At 44.3% G+C, this 18986-nt stretch overlaps 1 protein-coding gene across 1 annotated transcript; it reads right to left on the minus strand.

The window, feature by feature from the left end:
• Nucleotides 1-288: 288 nt before the first annotated feature.
• On the minus strand, nt 289-1305 carry LOC124042928 (gamma-crystallin M3-like). The gene is made up of 3 exons (XM_046361068.1): nt 1229-1305; nt 765-1007; nt 289-643 (listed from the first exon to the last, which is right to left on the minus strand). The coding sequence occupies exons 1-3, from the start codon at nt 1256-1258 to the stop codon at nt 344-346; spliced, it is 573 nt and encodes a 190-aa protein (XP_046217024.1). The 5' UTR covers nt 1259-1305; the 3' UTR covers nt 289-343.
• Nucleotides 1306-18986: the final 17681 nt, after the last annotated feature.

Below are 18986 nucleotides of genomic sequence, written 5' to 3' on the forward strand. Positions count from 1 at the left end.
AATTATTATTTTAGATAACTCTGTTATCTTTTTACATTAAGTGAGTTTATTTGAAAATCATTGAAATTGTGCATTGCAAAATAATATGGCAGGATCAAGTAATATTTTCTAAATGAAAGATTTTAAATATCACTGGATATTATTTTACATCAGCATACATCTATTGTGAACTAACAGATATCTACACAGAAATTTGAAATGTTAAAGATGTAGGAGAGTGAAATAATGAAATGTTTAAACATGGAGAGCTCGGAGTAAAACAATCACAAAAATAAGAAAATGTAGCAGTTTTAAAATGTTGAAATAAATTTAATCAACCATTTCCGTACAACCTTTGAGAAAATTACATAGTCATGTTATCCATGATACGTCTCATGCTCATGAACCTCATGCCACCACTCATGCCTCCCATTCCCATGCCCATATCCCTGAAGTTCCTGTACTCTCCAGGCCTCATGTACATCTGCCTGCCTCTGAAGTGGGGCTGCTCATACATCAGCCAGTGGCCGTCCATCACGTTGCAGGACTGGCAGTCAGACATGCGGTAACGCTCCTGGATGGAGTCACAGTCGTCCATCATCTCGTGCATCTGACCTCCGAAGTTCTCCCTCTCGTAGATCCTCATCCTGAAGTTTCCACGGTGCTGTTAGTGGGAAAGAACAGGTTTCATTGATCAGATACACTACATATAAACATTTGTAATATGAGAATTGTATTTTCAAGACAAGATCAGTCTATTTTAAGATTACATATTTTCAACCTACCATGGGGATCATGCGACAGGACCTGATACCATCGCTCATTCCCATCATGCTCTGATAGTCTGAGTACTCTCCCCTCCTCATGAAGTACTGGTTTCCCATATAGTTGGGGCGCTCGTACACCATGAAGCAGCCGGTCTGAACCCTGCAGGATTGGCACCTGCTCATGTAGGAGGACATGTCAGGGCAGTCGGAGCTGCACTCATAAGAGCGGCCCTGGAAGTTCCTGTCCTCATAGAAGGTGGCCTGAAAATAAAAGGGAATCACTTCTATGAATTAAACAATTGTATGAAACAAACATTTTAGAGGAATTTGCAGCGCTATTTAGTCCCACTGGTAACCAGGTTATTGGGATAAGTAAAATGATCATGTTGTAGTTTGGGGTGCTAGAGCACAAGAGCCCTTTTGTATAACAATCTATGAAAATGAAAGTAAGAATTATTCTAAGAAATCTTGCCAGTGCTTACCCTGCCCATGTTCATGCTGGTGTTGGACATATTTGCTCACTGTGCTGCTGGTTGCTGCTCCTGAACTGACTTTCTACCTGGTTTAACCCTTTCTTTTATACCTGACCAAACCTAAAGAATCCCTAGCTCCATTGTTCAAACCGCTGAATCAGCATCATGCTCTAGAGGCCTGCTGAGGCTACTGAGTTTACGTCCACATTTTCAGGGACTGGATCCCTCAGTCATTAGAAAGGCTATTTCTAAATCGACTGTTTCTCAAACAAAGTAACAAAACCGTTTGAGAGTTTACAACAGTTAGTAACAGCCTTGAAATGGAAGGTTCTCCATACATTGTGCAATACTTTTTTGAAAAGGTTTGAAAGATGTATTTTTTAAATGCTGGTATAATGACTCAATGTTATAGTAGAGGAAATCACACATATGGATTAAAGAGTGAAAATCTTTTAGGTTAAACTATGTATTATTACTCATCTTTTGTTCAGAGTGCTGACTTAACGTAGTCAGACATTCCTAACCAGTGAATACATAATCCATTGTGAGTAGTTACTTAACTAACATTTGTGGTTCATAACCATGATACTAGAGAAATGGTTACAACTTTAAATAGCATTGTGTATTTAAAAAAATATACTTCAAATAAATAAATAATCTTTACATTTTTTAATTCCTCTTTTAAGGAGATTGAATGGGATCTTAAGCACTTACATATTTGTAACATATTTTACAATTTTGTAATTGTTAACATATACATATTGCATCACCCAAAAATTCAAGTAATGGATGATGATGTTCCCTATTTTCAGGGATACGTTTTGACTCGTGTGTGCTACTGGCTGAAATTATACCATACCTTTCTGGCATCACTTTAAGTAACACCAAAAATAACAAGTAATTTAGGTAACACTTAGGTAAGAGTCTGTAAAGGGTTTACACCCCTTAATGTCGAAATCTAATTACCTCAATAAAGAAATCCCAATACAAGCCTGTCAGTTTAAGCTACAGATATCTGTTTTTTTGGCATTGGATGTGTCTGAAATAACCACATGCCCTTGGAGAGTTTCTCAATGACCTTGAGAAGATAATTTCCTGACGACGGTTCACTGCTTCTCGTACTGGGCGACTTTAACCTCCTGACCTCTGCCTTCACTTAATTTCTATCCAACTCTCTCTTACCCCTCCTTGCCTCTTTTGACCTCACTCTTTCCCAATCCCCTCCAACTCACAAGGCAGGTGTAACGTTCAATGAGTGAATGGGTGTGGAGTCAGGCGCAGAGAGCAAAGGATGCGGGAAAAAACACGCTTTAATGTCCAAAAAATCACAGGAACAAAATAGTATACCCAACACAGGTGTAACTATAAAACAAAATAGTAGCCTTATGTGAAATACTAGGACAGCGAGAAAACCCAACAAAACACTAACCACTCTCACAAACACAGAAGAACAAGCCCGCACAAACAGAAGCGGGCTAAACGAACTTAAATAACCCCACCCTAACAACCAAACAATGATCAGGTGAAACCAATTAGACAAAACCAAACAAACACAGAACAAAGGATCGGTGGTAGCTAGTAGACCGGTGACTACGACCGCCGAGCGCCACCCGAACAAGAAGGGGAGCCACCTTCGGTAATATTCGTGACAGTACCCCCCCCCCCCCCCCCCTGACGCGCAGCTCCTGCAGCGCGCCGACGCCGGCCTCGTGGACGACCCGGGGGCTGAGGCGCAGGGCGATCCGGATGGAGGCGATGGAACTCTCTCAACATAGATGGATCCAGAATATCCCCCACCAGGACCCAGCACCTCTCCCCCTTGGACCGTACCCCTCCCAGTCAACGAGGTACTGCAGGCCCCTCACCCGGTGTCTTGAGTCCAGAATAGCTCATATCGTGTACGCCGGGGACCCCTCGATGTCCAGAGGGGGCGGAGGGACCTCCGGAACCTCACCTTCCTGCATGGGACCAGCTACCACCGGCCTGAGGAGAGACACATGAAACGAGGGGTTAATGCGATAATACGAAGAAAGTAATAATCGAAAACAAACCTTGTTTATTCACCTCAGGACTTTAAATGGCCCTACACACTGCGGACCCAGCTTCCGGCAGGGCAAGCTGAGGGGCAGGTTTCGGGTCGAGAGCCAGACTCTGTCCCCCGGTGCAAAAACGGGGGCCTCACTGCGGTGACGGTCAGCGCTCTTCTTCTGCCGTTCACTCGCCTGGCGTAATGACTCCTGGACGGCCGTCCAGGTCTCCTTAGAGCGCTGCATCCACTCCTCCACCGCAGGAGCCTCAGTCTGGCTCTGATATCATGGTGCCAGGACCAGCTGGTACCCCAACACACACTCAAATGGTGACATGTTGGTAGAGGAGTGGCTTAGTGAGTTCTGGGCCATTTCTGCCCAGGGGATGTATCTCGCCCACTCCCTTGGCCGGTCCTGGCAATACGACCGCAGAAACCTACCCACCTCCTGGTTCACTCTCTCCACTTGCCCATTACTCTCCGGGTGATACCCTGAGGTCAGGCTGACCGAGACCCCCAGACGTTCCATAAATGCCCTCCACACACGGAGGTAAACTGGGGACCACGATCAGAAACAATGTCCTCGGGCACCCCATAGTGCCGGAAGACATGGTTGAAAAGAGCCTCCGCAGTCTGCAGGGCTGTAGGGAGACCGGGCAATGGGATAAGACGGCAGGACTTAGAGAACCGATCCCCTGTTCCCCTGAGAGGGGGGAAGGTCAGTAAGAAAATTCACCGATAGATGGGTCCACGGCCGTTGTGGAACGGGGAGGGGTTGTAACTTCCCTCGTGGCAGGTACCTAGGAGCCTTACTCTGGGCGCACACCGAACAGGAGGAGACATAGAATCGCACATCCCTCACCAAGGTGGGCCACCAGTACATCCCCCTAAGACCTCGCACCGTCCTTGAAATACCCGGGTGACCCGACGAGGGTAAACTATGAGCTCATCGAATCAATTGATCACGAACAGCGAGCGGCACGTACCTACGACCCTCCGGACACTGTGGAGGCGCAGGTTCCTCCATTAGCGCCCGCTCTATGTCCGCGTCCACCTCCCATACTACTGGTGCCACCAGCTTAGCTGCCGGAATAATGGGAGTAGGATCGATGGACCGGTCCTCAGTGTCATAGAGGCGGGACAGTGCGTCGGCCTCAGTGTTGAGGGAACCTGGTTGATACGAGATTGTAAAATGAAATCTGGTGAAATACATGGCCCACATTGCCTGACGAGGATTCTGTCTCCTAGCTGATCGGATATACTCCAGGTTACGGTGGTCAGTCCAGATGAGGAAAGGGTGCTTAGCCCCCTCAAGCCAGTGTCTCCACACCTTCAGGGCCTTAATCATAGCCAACAACTCCCTGTCCCCCACATCATAATTCCGCTCCGCTGGCCCGAGCTTCTTTGAAAAAAAAGCACAGGGGCGGAGTTTCGGTGGCGTACCCGAGCTCTGTGAGAGCACCGCTCCAACCCCAGCCTCGGATGCATCCACCTCTACTATGAACGCCAAAGAAGGGTCTGGATGCGCCAACACCGGCGCCTCAGTGAACAGCGCCTTCAACCTACGGAAAGCTCCGTCCTCCTCTGCTGACCACTGCAAACGCACTGGCCTCCCCTTCAGCAGTGAGGTAATAGGAGCTGTTACCTGACCAAAACCCTGGATAAACCTCCGTTAGTAATTGGCAAACCCTAAGAACCGCTGCACCTCCTTTAACGTGGTTGGAGTCGGCCAATTACGCACGGCCTTGACGCGGTCAGCCTCCATTACCACCCCCGAGCTGGAAATGCGATAACCCAGGAAGGAAACGGCTCATTTGGAAAACTCACATCTCTCCGCCTTCACGTACAGGTCATGCTCCAGCAGTCGCCCAAGAACCTTGCACACCAGAGACACATGCGCGGTGCGTGTAGCGGAGTAGATCAAAATATCATCAATATACACCACCACACCCTGTCCGTGCAGGTCTCTGAGAATCTTGTCAATGAAGGATTGAAAGATAGCTGGAGCATTCTTTAACCCGTACGGCATGACGAGGTACTCATAATGGCCAGATGTGGTACTAAACACTCATCTCCCTCCCGAATACGCACCAGATTATATGCACTCCTGAGATCCAGTTTCGTGAAGAACTGCGCTCCGTGAAATGATTCCACTGCCGTAGCGATGAGAGGTAGTGGGTAACTAAAACCCACCATGATGGAATTGAGACCTCGATAATCAATACACGGACGCAAACCACCATCCTTTTTCTTCACAAAAAATAAACTCGAGGAGACGGGTGACATGGAGGGCCGAATGTACAACTGTCCCAGAGCTTCCGTGACATATGTCTCCATAGCCAACGTCTCCTCCTGGGATGACGGATACACATGACTCCTGGGGAGTGCAGCGTTTACCGGGAGGTTTATCACACAATTGCCCTGCCGATGGGGTGGTAATTGGGTCGCTTTCTTTTTACTGAAAGCGATAGCCAAATCGGCATACTCAGCGGGAATGCGCACGGTGGAAACCTGGTATGGACTCTCCACCGTTGTCGCACCAATGGAAACTCCTATACACCTGCCTGAACACTCATCAGACCACCCCTGGAGAGTTCCCTGTTTCCACGAAATCATCGGATTGTGAATAGCCAGCCAGGGAATCCCCAGCACCACCGGAAACGCAAGTGAATCGATAAGGAACAGACTAATCCGCTCCTTATGATTCCCTTGCGTAATCATCTCCAAAGGAATTGTGGCCTCTCTAACCAGCCCTGACCCTAATGGTTGACTATCTAAAGAGTGCACGGGAAAAGGGGGGTCTACCTTAACTAATGGAATCCTCAACCTCTGAGCGAGTCCGCGATCTATAAAGTTCCCAGCTGCGCCTGAATCGACTAGCGCCTTATGCTGGAGAGAGGGAAAAAAATTAAGGAAACAAACTAATAAAAACGTGACCAACAGGAAACTCTGGGAGAGTGTGGTGCTGACTCACCTGGGGTAACCGAGGGGTGTTCTGCTAGCCCTCTCGACTCCCAGATGAACTCCTCCAGCACCGACCTGAAGTGTGCCCTCTCCGGCCACAACTGGTACAGGAGGAGCCTCCTCCTCCGATCTCCCTAGATGCGGCCCATCCTCGCTCCATCGGGATAGGAGCAGGAGGGTCAGGAGGTGGAACTAACAGGACCCTTTCAGAACGTCCGCGAGCAGCTAGCAGATGGTCTAACCGGATCGACAGGTCTATCAGTTCATCCAGGCTGAGCGTAGTGTCCCGACAAGCCAGCTCCCTGCGGACGTTGTTCCACCCTGCTCCAGTGGCCAAGGTCCGGAAATCCAGCGCGAAGTCCTGCGCACTCCTCGTCCCCTGCTGAAGATGGAACAATCTCTCACTCCGGGTAGTCGCCCCTCGCCGAGTCGGGCCCATTCCAGACATCATTGGCCCACTCCAGGGCTCTACCCGTAAGGCAAGAGACGAGGACACTCACGCTCTCCTCGTCCGAGGGAGCCGGCCGAACGGTGGCCAGGTAGAGATCTAGTTGTAGCAGAAATCCCTGGCACCCCGCCGCCGCTCTTTCGTACTCCCTCGGAGGCGTAATGCGCAGAGCGCTGGTACCGGATCCCGCTGGGGGAGATGGTAGAGTTGCTGGTGGGAGGGTAGGTGGGGTAGTAGGGAGACCACTCCTCTCCCAACGGTCCATTCTCTCTATCATTTGATCCATCGCTGATCCGATGCGATGGAGGATGGACGTGTGAATAAGGACTCTCTCCTCCATCGTGGGGAGAGGGGTGGTCGCTGCTCCTGCTGACTCCATAATATGGTGCGGGCTTCTGTAACGCTCAATGAGTAAATGGGTGTGGAGTCAGGCGCAGAGAGCAAAGGATGCGGGAAAAAACACGCTTTAATGTCCAAAAAATCACAGGAACAAAATAGTATACCCAACACAGGTGTAACTATAAAACAAAATAGTACCCTTATGTGAAATACTAGAACAGCGAGAAAACCCAACAAAACACTAACCACTCTCACAAACAGAGAAGAACAAGCCCGCACAAACAGAAGCGGGCTAAACGAACTTAAATAACTCCATCCTAACAACCAAACAATGAACAGGTGAAACCAATTAGACAAAACCAAACGAACACAGAACAAAGGATCGGTGGCAGCTAGTAGACCGGCGACGACGACCGCCGAGCGCCACCCGAACAAGAAGGGGATCCACCTTCGGTAATATTTGTGACAGCAGGCAATGCCCTTGACGTAATCTTTACTAGACGCTGTTTGCCTACTAATCTCAGTGCAACCACCCTTCCAGGTCTTTGATCACTTCTTTGTTTCCTTTTCTGTCTCCCTTTCCTCCAAACCTAGCCACTCAGCCCCTACCCAGATGGTCATGCACTGCCACAATCTTCACTCTCTCTCTCCCACTACTCTTCTATCCTATCATCTCTCCCTTCGGCTAAATCCTGCTCCCTCCTTTCTCCTGATTTTGCCTCTTCGATCCTACTCCTCCCTTTCTGCATCCTATGACTCGCACTCTCCCCTTTCCACTCGGCTGGCTCTGCCCTTCTCCGTGGCTGAGTGACTCATTGCGAGCTTACAGAACAGGGCTGCTGGCAACTGAGCAAAAATTGAGGAAAACTAAACTTCCGAAGGACCAATCATCCTTTCACTTTCTCTTCCTCTGTATCCATTGCTAAAGCCACATATCACTCTAAATTTCAAGCTTCTGCCTCTAAACCTAGGAAACTCTCTTCTCCACCCCCCTCCTTTCTCTCTGCAGACAACTTTGTCAACCACTGAAAAGAAGGTTGACATCCGCTCCTCATTCACTCAGCCTATTGAGTCCACTGGTCCCACTCACACAGAACTACCCTATGCCTTGACCTCTTTCTCCCCGCCAGATTAAATCCTGTGACTAATGAGGTCTGGCTGCACAGCAACCTGCGGCTCAACCCCCTCCCCTTCTCCAGACCATTTCTGGAGACCTTCTCCCATTCCTCACTAAACTCATCCCTGACCACAGGTTTGCAATGACTAACTTCAATCAGACCCCCTCTCACCCATATAGGGGGGTAGGATAGAACTAGTGGGGTTTGGCACTCAGATCCTGTTGTAAATCAAGGGAGAAGATCCAGACCTGTGCTCTCAAAATTCACCAAAGGAATGTGCTTTGTCTCAACAGACCTTTTTCCAGCTGAAACTCTTCCGGAGGACCAATCATCCTTTCACTTTCTCTTCCTCTGTATCCATTGCTAAAGTCACATATCACTCTAAATTTCACATTCAAAATGGAATATTGGAATAATATTTAGAATGTCGTAAATGGTCAGAGGTGATCTATAGAACACAAAAATGGTTTATTTTGTGATGTCATTAAATGTATTGTCACATCTACTCCCGCTCCACGGCACTCAACGTTGCCGGTTTACTAATCACTGGCTCTGACAACCATTATGAGACTCACCTGGACTCCATCACTTTGCTAATTACCTCCCCTACATCTGTCACTCCCCAGGCAGTATTGACTGTGTTTTGTCTAGATGCTACTCTTGTCTCGTTACATGTTCATTATATTATTACACTCAACACATGCACCTGCTTCTCAACTCCCAGCATCTGCAAAGGAAATACTGTAACGTGGAAAGTACACACACTACCTAGCTGAAGTTTCGACACTATGGGTTGTGCGTGTAATATGAAAAATGTAGTGTTTTTGTTGAGGTATGTGATTTGAGAGGTTTTCCATAACTTTGCACAGTGAATAATCACCGGTCAGGAGGTGTGCCAGCCGGCCGGGCCCACCCCTTTCAAGCAAAAGGTATAAATGATGGGTTAAGAAATGAACACATTGAACCATAAAAAGCGTGAAGCGGCAACTACACATTTGACCTTTGAATCTCAATTCGAGGTGGAGACGATAAACTCACTTCCTGGATAATCACTGGTACGTCTGATTAGCTGTCCTAAGTAAAGTATCTTACATTCGCTTTCGAAGAAGGACCATCCTGTTACTCTGCTCAAACCATATTACGCTACTCTCAACCCATTGGGGAACCATCGATACTGCTGGCTAGCCTATCTTCAAAGAAGCATCTTCAAGAGCGAATGGAGGGAAAATCAACTCTGTAGTTCTGTTCAAATCAAATCAAATACAATTGTATTTGTCACATACACATGGTTAGCAGATGTTAATGCGAGTGTAGCGAAATGCTTGTGCTTCTAGTTCCGACAATGCAGTAATAACCAACGAGTAATCTAACCTAACAATTCCACAACTACTACCTTATACACAAAAGTGTAAAGGGATAAAGAAGATGTACATAAAGATATATGAATGAGTGATGGTATAGAACGGCATAGGCAAGATGCAGTAGATGGTATCGAGTACAGTATATACATATGAGATGTGTAATGTAGGGTATGTAAACATAAAAGTGGCATAGTTTAAAGTGGCTAGTGAAACATGTATTACATAAAGATAACAAGATGCAGTAGATGATACAGTGTACAGTATATACATATGAGATGAGTAAATGTAGGGTATGTAAACATTATATTAAGTGGCATTGTTTCAAGTGGCTAGTGATACATTTTTTACATCAGTTATTAAAGTGGCTGGAGTTCAGGCTTACACAACAAGTCACAGGATACCAGACAACTATGAAGAAGGACAACAGTAGAAGAGTTGTTGGAACCATTTCGGGCAATCAGATCCTTACAAGCGTGCTGCCTTTCCAAGGCTGTCCCGTTCACTAAGAGATCCCAGGCGAACCAAGGCATTTCAGGTAAACACAGTCATGATTTCTTGCTCAAAGCGGGTGGAGTTTCGTGTGTAAAGTATATGGTTATTGTAGGTGAGAGTAGTTTCTGAATGAGGTAATGTTAAGTGTCTCTGTCCTTCTCTCCATCAACAAGTATTCACGTCATTCCGCTAGGGCAGTGGTTCTCAATCCTGGGGAAAACACAGGGGTGCACATTTATTTTTGCCCCAGCACTACACACGGCAGCGTAGCCTAGTGGTTAGAGCGTTGGACTAGTAACCTGAAGGTTGCGAGTTCAAACCCTTGAGCTGACAAGGTACAAATCTGTCGTTCTGCCCCTGAACAGCCAGTTAACCCACTGTTCCCAGGCCGTCATTGAAAATAAGAATGTGTTCTTAACTGACTTGCCTGGTTAAATAAAGTAAAAATTAAAACCTGATTAAAATCAAATCCTTTTGATGAGTTGATCATTTGAATCAGCTGTGTAGTGCGCTAAGGACCTGTTTTCAGCGTGTTGCGTTTTCCAGTCAATCAGTACTTATCAGTACTTATTTATCCTGTGTTCCCATTTAATTAGCTAGTAAAATTATTAAACATATTTGTGTAGATCTGAATCATAAGTAAGGCTTGGCGTTTTTGCAGATGCAAGGTGTTAAGCGGAGCGACTCGGGAACCCAAGGGCAGGCTCAGATGAGGAAACAGTGATGAAAGAACCAAAATATTTGTTACACAGGGAGATATGGAGTACAGATCCGGGGAGCTCAGATGAGTTGCAGGAAAAACAGATGTGGAGACTGAAGTTGGAGTTAGCTGAGTAGAACAGGGTGAACAGAATCCAAGGTAGTGGTGGTGAGTAAAATCCAGAGCAAGGTAGTTGGGTGGTGAGATGTAGAACTGGAGCCAGAGAGAGCAGTAAACTGTAATGAGAGGATAAACAGGCACAAGCGAGTAACAGGAGATTGAATAATCATAAATGGCTAGATTCATGAACTGACTGAGCAGAGATTACAATCTGGCAGAGCAGGACTGAGTATTTGTAGAGGTCTTGATTATGGAATGAGTTGCAGCTGATAGGGATCTGCTCTGACTCGAGCACACCTGTCTCCAACCACACAATCACACAGAGAGGGAGAGGGAGAGGGAGAGAGTGTTCAGAGGGAGTAACTGCAGGTCAAGATGATACCGGATGAAAAACAGAGGGCGTAGCAGGAGCAGTTGTGACACAAGGAGGTTACGACTGTTCAGAATGATGATATGATACAAGGTTATGATTAATAAATTGACTGTTTATTTGATGTGATAGGTAAGATGGTTACTCTTTAAAGAACCAATCTCTTGCTGCCCTAGATCCTAATGAGATAATTGTTACATGACTAATTTAATCGGGTAACAAATATACAGGTAGTTAATTAGATAAATAACAGTCTTCAGATAATGTTAAAGTCAAGTCACGACAAGGTCATCTCCCATCTGGATTACTGCAACTTGCTGTTGGCTGGGCTCTCCGATTGTGCAATCAAGTAAATGAGTTGTGAAAATGTAATATTTGTTCACAAATGCAAATTACTTTTTGCTAGCCTTCATTTCACCATATAAGTATTGTTTTAGATGACTCTTATCTTACTTTGTAAAGTACGTTTATTTGAAAATACTTAATTGTGCAAAATAACATTGCAGGATCGAGTAATCTTTTCTAAATTAAAGATCTGAGATATCATTGGATATCACTTTACATCCAGCATGCATCTATTGTACACAATCATATCAATACAGAACCATTTAAATGTTAAATGTAGGGAGTGAAATGCTTAAAGCTGAAGTGCCCTGAGTAAAAGAAAGAGAAAAAAAGACGAGCATTGTTAACAATTTAAAATTAATTTCATCAACAATTTTGTTCAACATTTGAGGAAATTACATAGACCTGCTGTCCATGATATGCCTCATGCTCATGAAGCTCATGCTTCCCATTCCCATGCCTATATCTCTGAAGCTCCTGTGCTCTCCGGGCCTCATGTACATCTGCCTGCCTCTATAGTGGGGCTGCTCGTACATCAGCCAGTGGCCGTCAATCACGTTGCAGGACTGGCAGTTGAATATGCGGTAACGCTCCTGGATGGATTCACAGTATTCCATCATTTCGTGCATCTGACCTCCAAAGTTTTCCCTCTAGTACATCCTCATCCTGAAGTTTCCTATGAGCTGTTGGCGAGAAAGAGAAATTATATATAAACCTTTGTAATATGAGTTTTATTTCCAATTGCAAATATTATGCATCAGCTATGAGGTGGACTCCAATTACATACTTCATCTTCATCTTCATCAACACATACTTGGCCAGAGATGGTATTGACGAAGAAGCCACAATGCTGAGATCCTGTGTCTCCATCACCGTGAACCTCATGTTCTGCCATCTGTAATACATAATCTCCAAACTGTTCCCTTTTAATTGCCACCATGGTTATGCATTGCACTACCTTTCAAAAGTTTGGGGTCACTTAGATATGTCCTTGTTTTTGAAAGAAAAGCATTTTTTTTGTCCATTAAAATAACAGCAAATTGATCAGAGATACAGTGTTGACATTGTTAATATTGTAAATGACTATTGTAGCTGGAAATGGCTGATTTTTTAATGGAATATCTACATAGGTGTACAGAGACCCATTATCAGCAACCATCACTCCTGTTTTCCAATGGCACGTTGTGTTAGCTAATCCAAGTTTATCATTTGAAAAGGCTAATTGATCATTAGAAAGCCCTTTTGCAATTATGTTAGCACAGCTGAAAACTGTTGTTCTGATTAAAGAAACAATTAAATTGGCCTTCTTTAGACTAGTTGAGTACCTGGAAAATCAGCATTTGCCGGTTCAATTACAGGCTCAAAATGGCCAGAAACAAATACCTTTCTTCTGAAACTTGTCAGTCTATTCTATGCGAGAAATTGCCAAGAAACTGAAGATCTCGTACGACTTTGCAGTGCCTCCATGTGTGACTACCTTGAGCTGCAGTTTGAGGAACTTGGCAGGGAAAATGCTGTACAGTAAAGCGTAGGGGATTGTCCGCAGCAGGACAACCCCCAGGGGATGGGCACCGAGGGGTGTGGTGCTCCTCCAGCAGCTCTCTCATGAGGTTCTCTCTGTACTTTTGTTCGGTCATTACTTTACCTATGAGGGAGGGTTGAGTACGATGGAAGGGAGTGGATGATGAGGCAGTGGGTAGGTGGGTGAGATATTGTCACTGTAATTACATAATGGAACTGTTTGTGATTTGTATGTTAACTGTACGTCCAAAAATACCTTGTTCAGTAATCATCTCACCTTTTAGTTGGCGGTGAACTATGTGGCCATTTAAAAAAAATATATATATTTCACCTTTATTTAACCAGTTAGGCCAGTTGAGAACATGTTCTCATTTACAAATGCGACCTGGCCAAGATAAAGCAAAGCAGTGCAACAAAAACAACAACACAGAGTTACACATGGGATAAACAAACGTACAGTTAATAACACAATGGAAAAATCTGTATACAGTGTGTGCAAATGAAGTAAGGAGGTAAGGCAATAAATAGGCCAATAGTGGCGGAGTAATTACAATTTAGCAATTTACACTGGAGTGATATATGTGCAGATGAGGATGTGCAGAAATACTGGTGTGCAAAAGAGCAGAAAAACAAAAACAATTATCAGGATGAGGTAGGTAGTTGGTTGGATGGGCTGTGTAGAGCTGCAGCAATCGGTAAGCTGCTCTGAAAGCTGATGCTTAAAGTTAGTGAGGTATATATAACTCTCCATCTTCAGGGATGTTTGCAATTTGTTCCAGTCATTGGCAGCAGAGAACTGGAAGGGTAGGCAACCAGAGAGGTGTTGGCTTTGGGGATGACCAGTGAAATATACCTGTTGGAGCGCGTGCTACTGGTGGGTGTTGCTATGGTGACCAGTGAGCTGAGATAAGGTGGAGCTTTACCTCGCAAAAACTTATAGATGACCTGGAGCCAGTGGGTTTGGCGACAAATATGTAGCGAGGACAAGCCAACGAGAGCATACAGGTTGCAGTTGTGGGTAGTATATGGGGCTTTGGTGACGGATGGCACTGTGATAGACTACATCCAATTTGCTGAGTAGAGTGTTGGAGGCTATTTTGTAAATGACATCGCCGAAGTCGAGGATCGATAGGATAGTCAGTTTTTTACGAGGGTATGTTTGGCAGCATGAGTGAAGGAGGCTTTGTTGTGAAATCGGAAGCCGATTCTAGATTTAAACTTGGATTGGAGATGCTTAATGTGAATCTGGAAGGAGAGTTTACAGTCTAGCCAGACACCTAGGTATTTATAGTTGTCGACATATTCTAAGTCAGAACTATCCAGAGTAGTGTTGCTAGTCGGGCGAGTGGGTGCTGGCAGCGATCGGTTGAAGAGCATGCATTTAATTTTACTAGCATTTAAGAGCAGTTGGAGGCCACGGAAGGAGTGTTGTGTGACATTGAAGCTCGTTTGGTTTGTTAACACAGTGTCCAAAGAAGGGCGAGATGTATACAGAATGGTGTCATCTGCGTAGAAGTGGATCAAAGAATCACCCACAGCAAGAGCGACATCATTGATATACACAGAGAATATTGTCGGCCTGAGAACTGTGGCACCCCCATGGAGACTGCCAGAGGTCCGTACAACAGGCCCTCTGATTTGATACACTGAACTCTATCAGAGAAGTAGTTGGTAAACCAGGTGAGGCAATCATTTGAGAAACCAAGGCTGTTGAGTCTGCTGATAAGAATACGGTGATTGACAAAGTCGAATGCCTTGGCCAGGTCGATGAATACGGCTGCACAGTGATGTCTCTTATCGATGGTGGTTATGATGTCGTTTAGGACCTTGAGCGTGGCTGAGGTGCGCCCATGACCAGCTCTGAAACCAGATTGCATACCGGAGGAGGTACGGTGGGATTCGAAATGGTCGGTAATCTGTTTGTTAACTTGGCTTTTGAAGACCTTAGAAAGACAGGGTAGGTTAGATATAGGTCTGTAGCAGTTTGGGTCTAGAGTGTCACCCCCTTTGAAGAGGGGGATGACTGCGGCAGCTTTCCAATCTTTGGGAATCTCAGACGTTACGAAAGAGAGGTTGAACAGGCTAGTAATAGGGGTTGCAACAATTTCGGCAGATAATTTTAGAAAGAGAGAGTTTGTCTCGCCCGGCTGATTGGTAGGGGTCCAGATTTTGCAGCTCTTTCAGAACATCAGTTATCTGGATTTGGGTAAAGGAGAAATGGTGTGGGCTTTGGCAGGTTGCTGTGGAGGGTGCCTTGGCAGTTGACCGGGGTTGGGGTAACCAGGTGGAAAGCATGGCCAGCCATAGATAAATGCTTATTGAAACTGTTTGCTAGCCTCAGAGCAGTGGCCAGCTGGGAGGAGGTGCTCTTATTCTCCATGAGTTAGTACTACAGGAAGCACATTTCTGTTTGAAAAAGCTAGCCTTACCTTTCCTAACTGCCTGTGTATATTTGTTCCGAACTTCCCTGAAAAGTTGCATATAAGAAGGGCTTTCTAAATACATTTGATTTGTTTGAGATATCCCATTGTTCCTAGGCAGTCATTGTAAATCAGATTTTATTCTTAACTGACTTGCCTAGTTCAATCAAGGTAAAATAAAATGTGATGAATTATAAATAGTAATTTCTATTAGCTAATTCATATTGTAGTTTATGTCAGCCAAGAAAAAAATATGACGCTTGTCTCATCTCAATCTTTCCTCAGTTAGCGCTAGGACAAATGTAGCCTACATTTTTTCAGTGAATGTCTGAACATTGCATCCAAAAATAAACTGCTCACATTCTGGACTTTGTAAGGACTGTGTTTATGCAAAATGTAACTGAATAAACAGTGTGGTCAGCTCAAATACTGATAGTTGAAACATACGAAACTGGCCGTTCTAAATAAGTGTTCTAAATAAGCGTTCTAATCACACCAGTTTGGTTGTACGCTACAGGGACCACTGTGGAATGATCACACCCATGTGTTGGTACTCATAAAAAGGTTAAAATTAGGAACTTGGATTAGCTAACACAACGTGCCTTTGGAACACAGGAGTGATGGTTGCTGATAATGGGCCTATGTAAAACCTATGTAGATATTCCATTAAAAATCAGCTGTTTCCAGCTGCAATAGTCATTTACAGCATTAACAATGTCAACACAGTATTTCTGATCAATTTGATGTCATTTTAATGGCCAAAAATGTGCTCTTCTTTCAAAAACAAGGACATTTCTAAATGACCCCAAACTTTTGAACGGTAATGTATGCTTTTCATATTTCTTCTGTAAGAAACATTCACATTTAGCTCTATTCATATAGGCCAATTCCCACAAGTGTAAAGGGTTAATTTACCACAACCACAATTTCCCATGTGTTTTGGAATTGAAGTATTGCGAGGGTTGATGCACCTCAGCAAGTCTAGACCCTGTAACCAGATGCTTTGGCGGGAGCCCTTTGAATCATACACTCTGATCTACTTTTACGCACCATTGAAGACCTGTCGAAAATATTAAATGCATGCATATCTCATGAGACGTCATGCACCAGCCATTTCCAATGACTTATGCAAATCAGTCTTCAATGTGTCACATATAACATGAAGTGGACACAGGAAGAAGGACCTTGCTGTTTGTCTGAACATCCTGTTTGGGTTTTGAGTTTATAAGGATTTAAATACCTTTGCAAATAAATGACTAAATATGAATCAGGTGTACGAGGACTATGTATAGAATTTGCAAACTCCACTCCTCGGTCAGTGATGATGTTGTCCACAAGCCCAAAATAAAGAAGTTTGTTGGTGACTATTGAAGCGATCTCTGCTCACGATTGGCCCTCCAAGAGTTCAGCAATCGCCCATTTGCTGAAGAGGTCAGTCATGGTTAGTGCATACTGGTTACCAGCCACAGTTCTCTTCTCAAAAAGGGCATATGAGATCAATGCCCAGGACAGACCATGCCTGTCTAACTTCGATAGGATGCATTACAGAGGCCTGCAGTTAAACATAGTACATCAGATATAACAAAGGCAAACACTCGTTAATCTTTATTTATAATAACAGCAATATGCACAGTTATAAAATAGGTTGTTTTGTATCCTGGAAGCTGATTGGTTGATAGCAGGGAGTTAAAGCACCCCAATCCCTGCATTCCGCAGGTAATGCCTGTTAACAGTTCCATTAGATTTATCAAAGTGCTTCCACTGTCCCACAGCCTAGCCAGTCAATTTGCAAACTTCTTCTCCCCTGGAAAAAAAGGCATCTAGACAATATTTATTCTCCATGCTACTAGCCTAGCATTTGGCTTGGTACGGCGGGGGTTAATATAAGCCTACCTGACCTATGCAACATGTTGCAGTTTTTTTTGTTTGTCATCTCCCTCGTGCCATGTATATGAACATGCCGAGACTGACAGTTTCTCTTAACCAGGCAAATTCATTTATCAGGATCATTATTATAATGGATATATTAAAAGAATTGGCAATTGAAACTAAGGTAAAACAAATGAAAATGCACATAGTTTGCTGTCATTTCAACTGCTTGATGTGATTGTGTTACGCTGAAACACTGAATTTCCTTGATACAGATTAAATTGGCTAGCTAGCGAAGGAGAAGTAATGTTAGCTTGTGATTAGTTGTGAATAAGAAAGATAAAAAGTTAGCACTTAACTAGTAGATAGTCTCCATCAGCAGATGTTCCCAGGTATTGTTTTGAGATAGCCGTCTTGAACATATATATGCATTGTCAATTTAAAAAGTAGAGCTTTGCAATCGCAAAGAATCTCCACACATCAAACCCTCAGCACTTTGACACACAAGTCCGGATTGACAGATCTAGCAAATGCACGTGCCCACAGAACAGTTTTTTAAGGTGCATGCATAGGGTGTGAGAGAGAGGTATCTGCACGAGCTCCTCCATCCACACAAAGACAGGCATGTGCTGTGAGAAATTTACAACGTGATGTTCAAATTAGAACACATTTGGAATGATTGGAACTATTTCACGGGAAGATTTTTACATGACAGATAGCAGTGATGATTACAGATGAAAACTATGTTTGTAGATAAAAAGGTCTGCAACTTACCATGAGGTTTTCTAGTTCAGGTGAGCAAAAGTTCTAGACTTACCTCACACATAAAGCAGCGCACCAGTTATTGTTTACAAAGAGGCACACCCTTCCCCTTTGGTTTAGCCTTAGTCTGCTGTCCGGTCGCGATGAAGCATGGAGTTTTATGTCCTTATCGCCCATCAGTCAAGTTTCTGAAAAGCATATAATATTATTGCTTTTCACGTCCCGTTAGAAGGAAACTATCGAATGGAGCATCTTGTCCTCAAGTGACTGGACATTTGTCTAACATGGAGAGGAGTGCCGGACGATTTCCTCTGCTTCTGAGTCTAACAAGGACTCCAGCCCTCCTCCTTCATCTCATCTTGCAGCGCTGAAATAGCCCGAACAATGGAGTAGGGTCCGGTGTAAACAAGGGAACAGCTGAGTTGACGTAGCAGCCGAAATCGAGGTCAAAGTCAAGGTCGAGTTGTCGTTCAAAATTATAATGGTGTGAAATATCTGTACAAAAAATACGGATAAGCAAAAAAAGTCACAAAATAGCAAAGTCAATTTGGAGCAAGTAAGACGTTGACCATTTCTGTCCGCGCCATCTTATTATTCTTCACTTCTTACATCTATAGATACAAATATATCGCGGATTGTTGCCTATATGGCTTATTATGATAACCTACAACAGTAAATAAATGAGTTGTGAAAATAATTAGCTTAACAATGTACACTTGTATTCACATTCTTCCAATACAAGTGCACAGTAATACATATGTATCTAGATCTGAGATATCACTGGATATTATCGTACATCGAGCATACAGTACATCTATTGCATGCTTTGAAATATTAAAGATGCAGGGATTGAAATAGTGAAATGCTTAAACATGGAGTGCTCTCAGTAAGATAATCACAAAAAGAAGTCAA

Source organism: Oncorhynchus gorbuscha, linkage group LG09, assembly GCF_021184085.1.
Source record: "Oncorhynchus gorbuscha isolate QuinsamMale2020 ecotype Even-year linkage group LG09, OgorEven_v1.0, whole genome shotgun sequence".
In the NCBI taxonomy this organism is placed as follows: Eukaryota; Metazoa; Chordata; class Actinopteri; order Salmoniformes; family Salmonidae; genus Oncorhynchus; species Oncorhynchus gorbuscha.

Bases quoted from the DNA above. Each gene is read 5' to 3' on its own strand.
- LOC124042928 (XM_046361068.1), bottom strand. From the start codon at position 1,258: ATGTCCAACACCAGCATGAACATGGGCAGG. The intron at 1,008-1,228 runs GTAAGCACTGGC...TTTTATTTTCAG, and splicing joins CCAGCATGAACATGGGCAGG to GCCACCTTCTATGAGGACAG. The intron at 644-764 runs GTAGGTTGAAAA...TCCCACTAACAG, and splicing joins CCTGTCGCATGATCCCCATG to CACCGTGGAAACTTCAGGAT.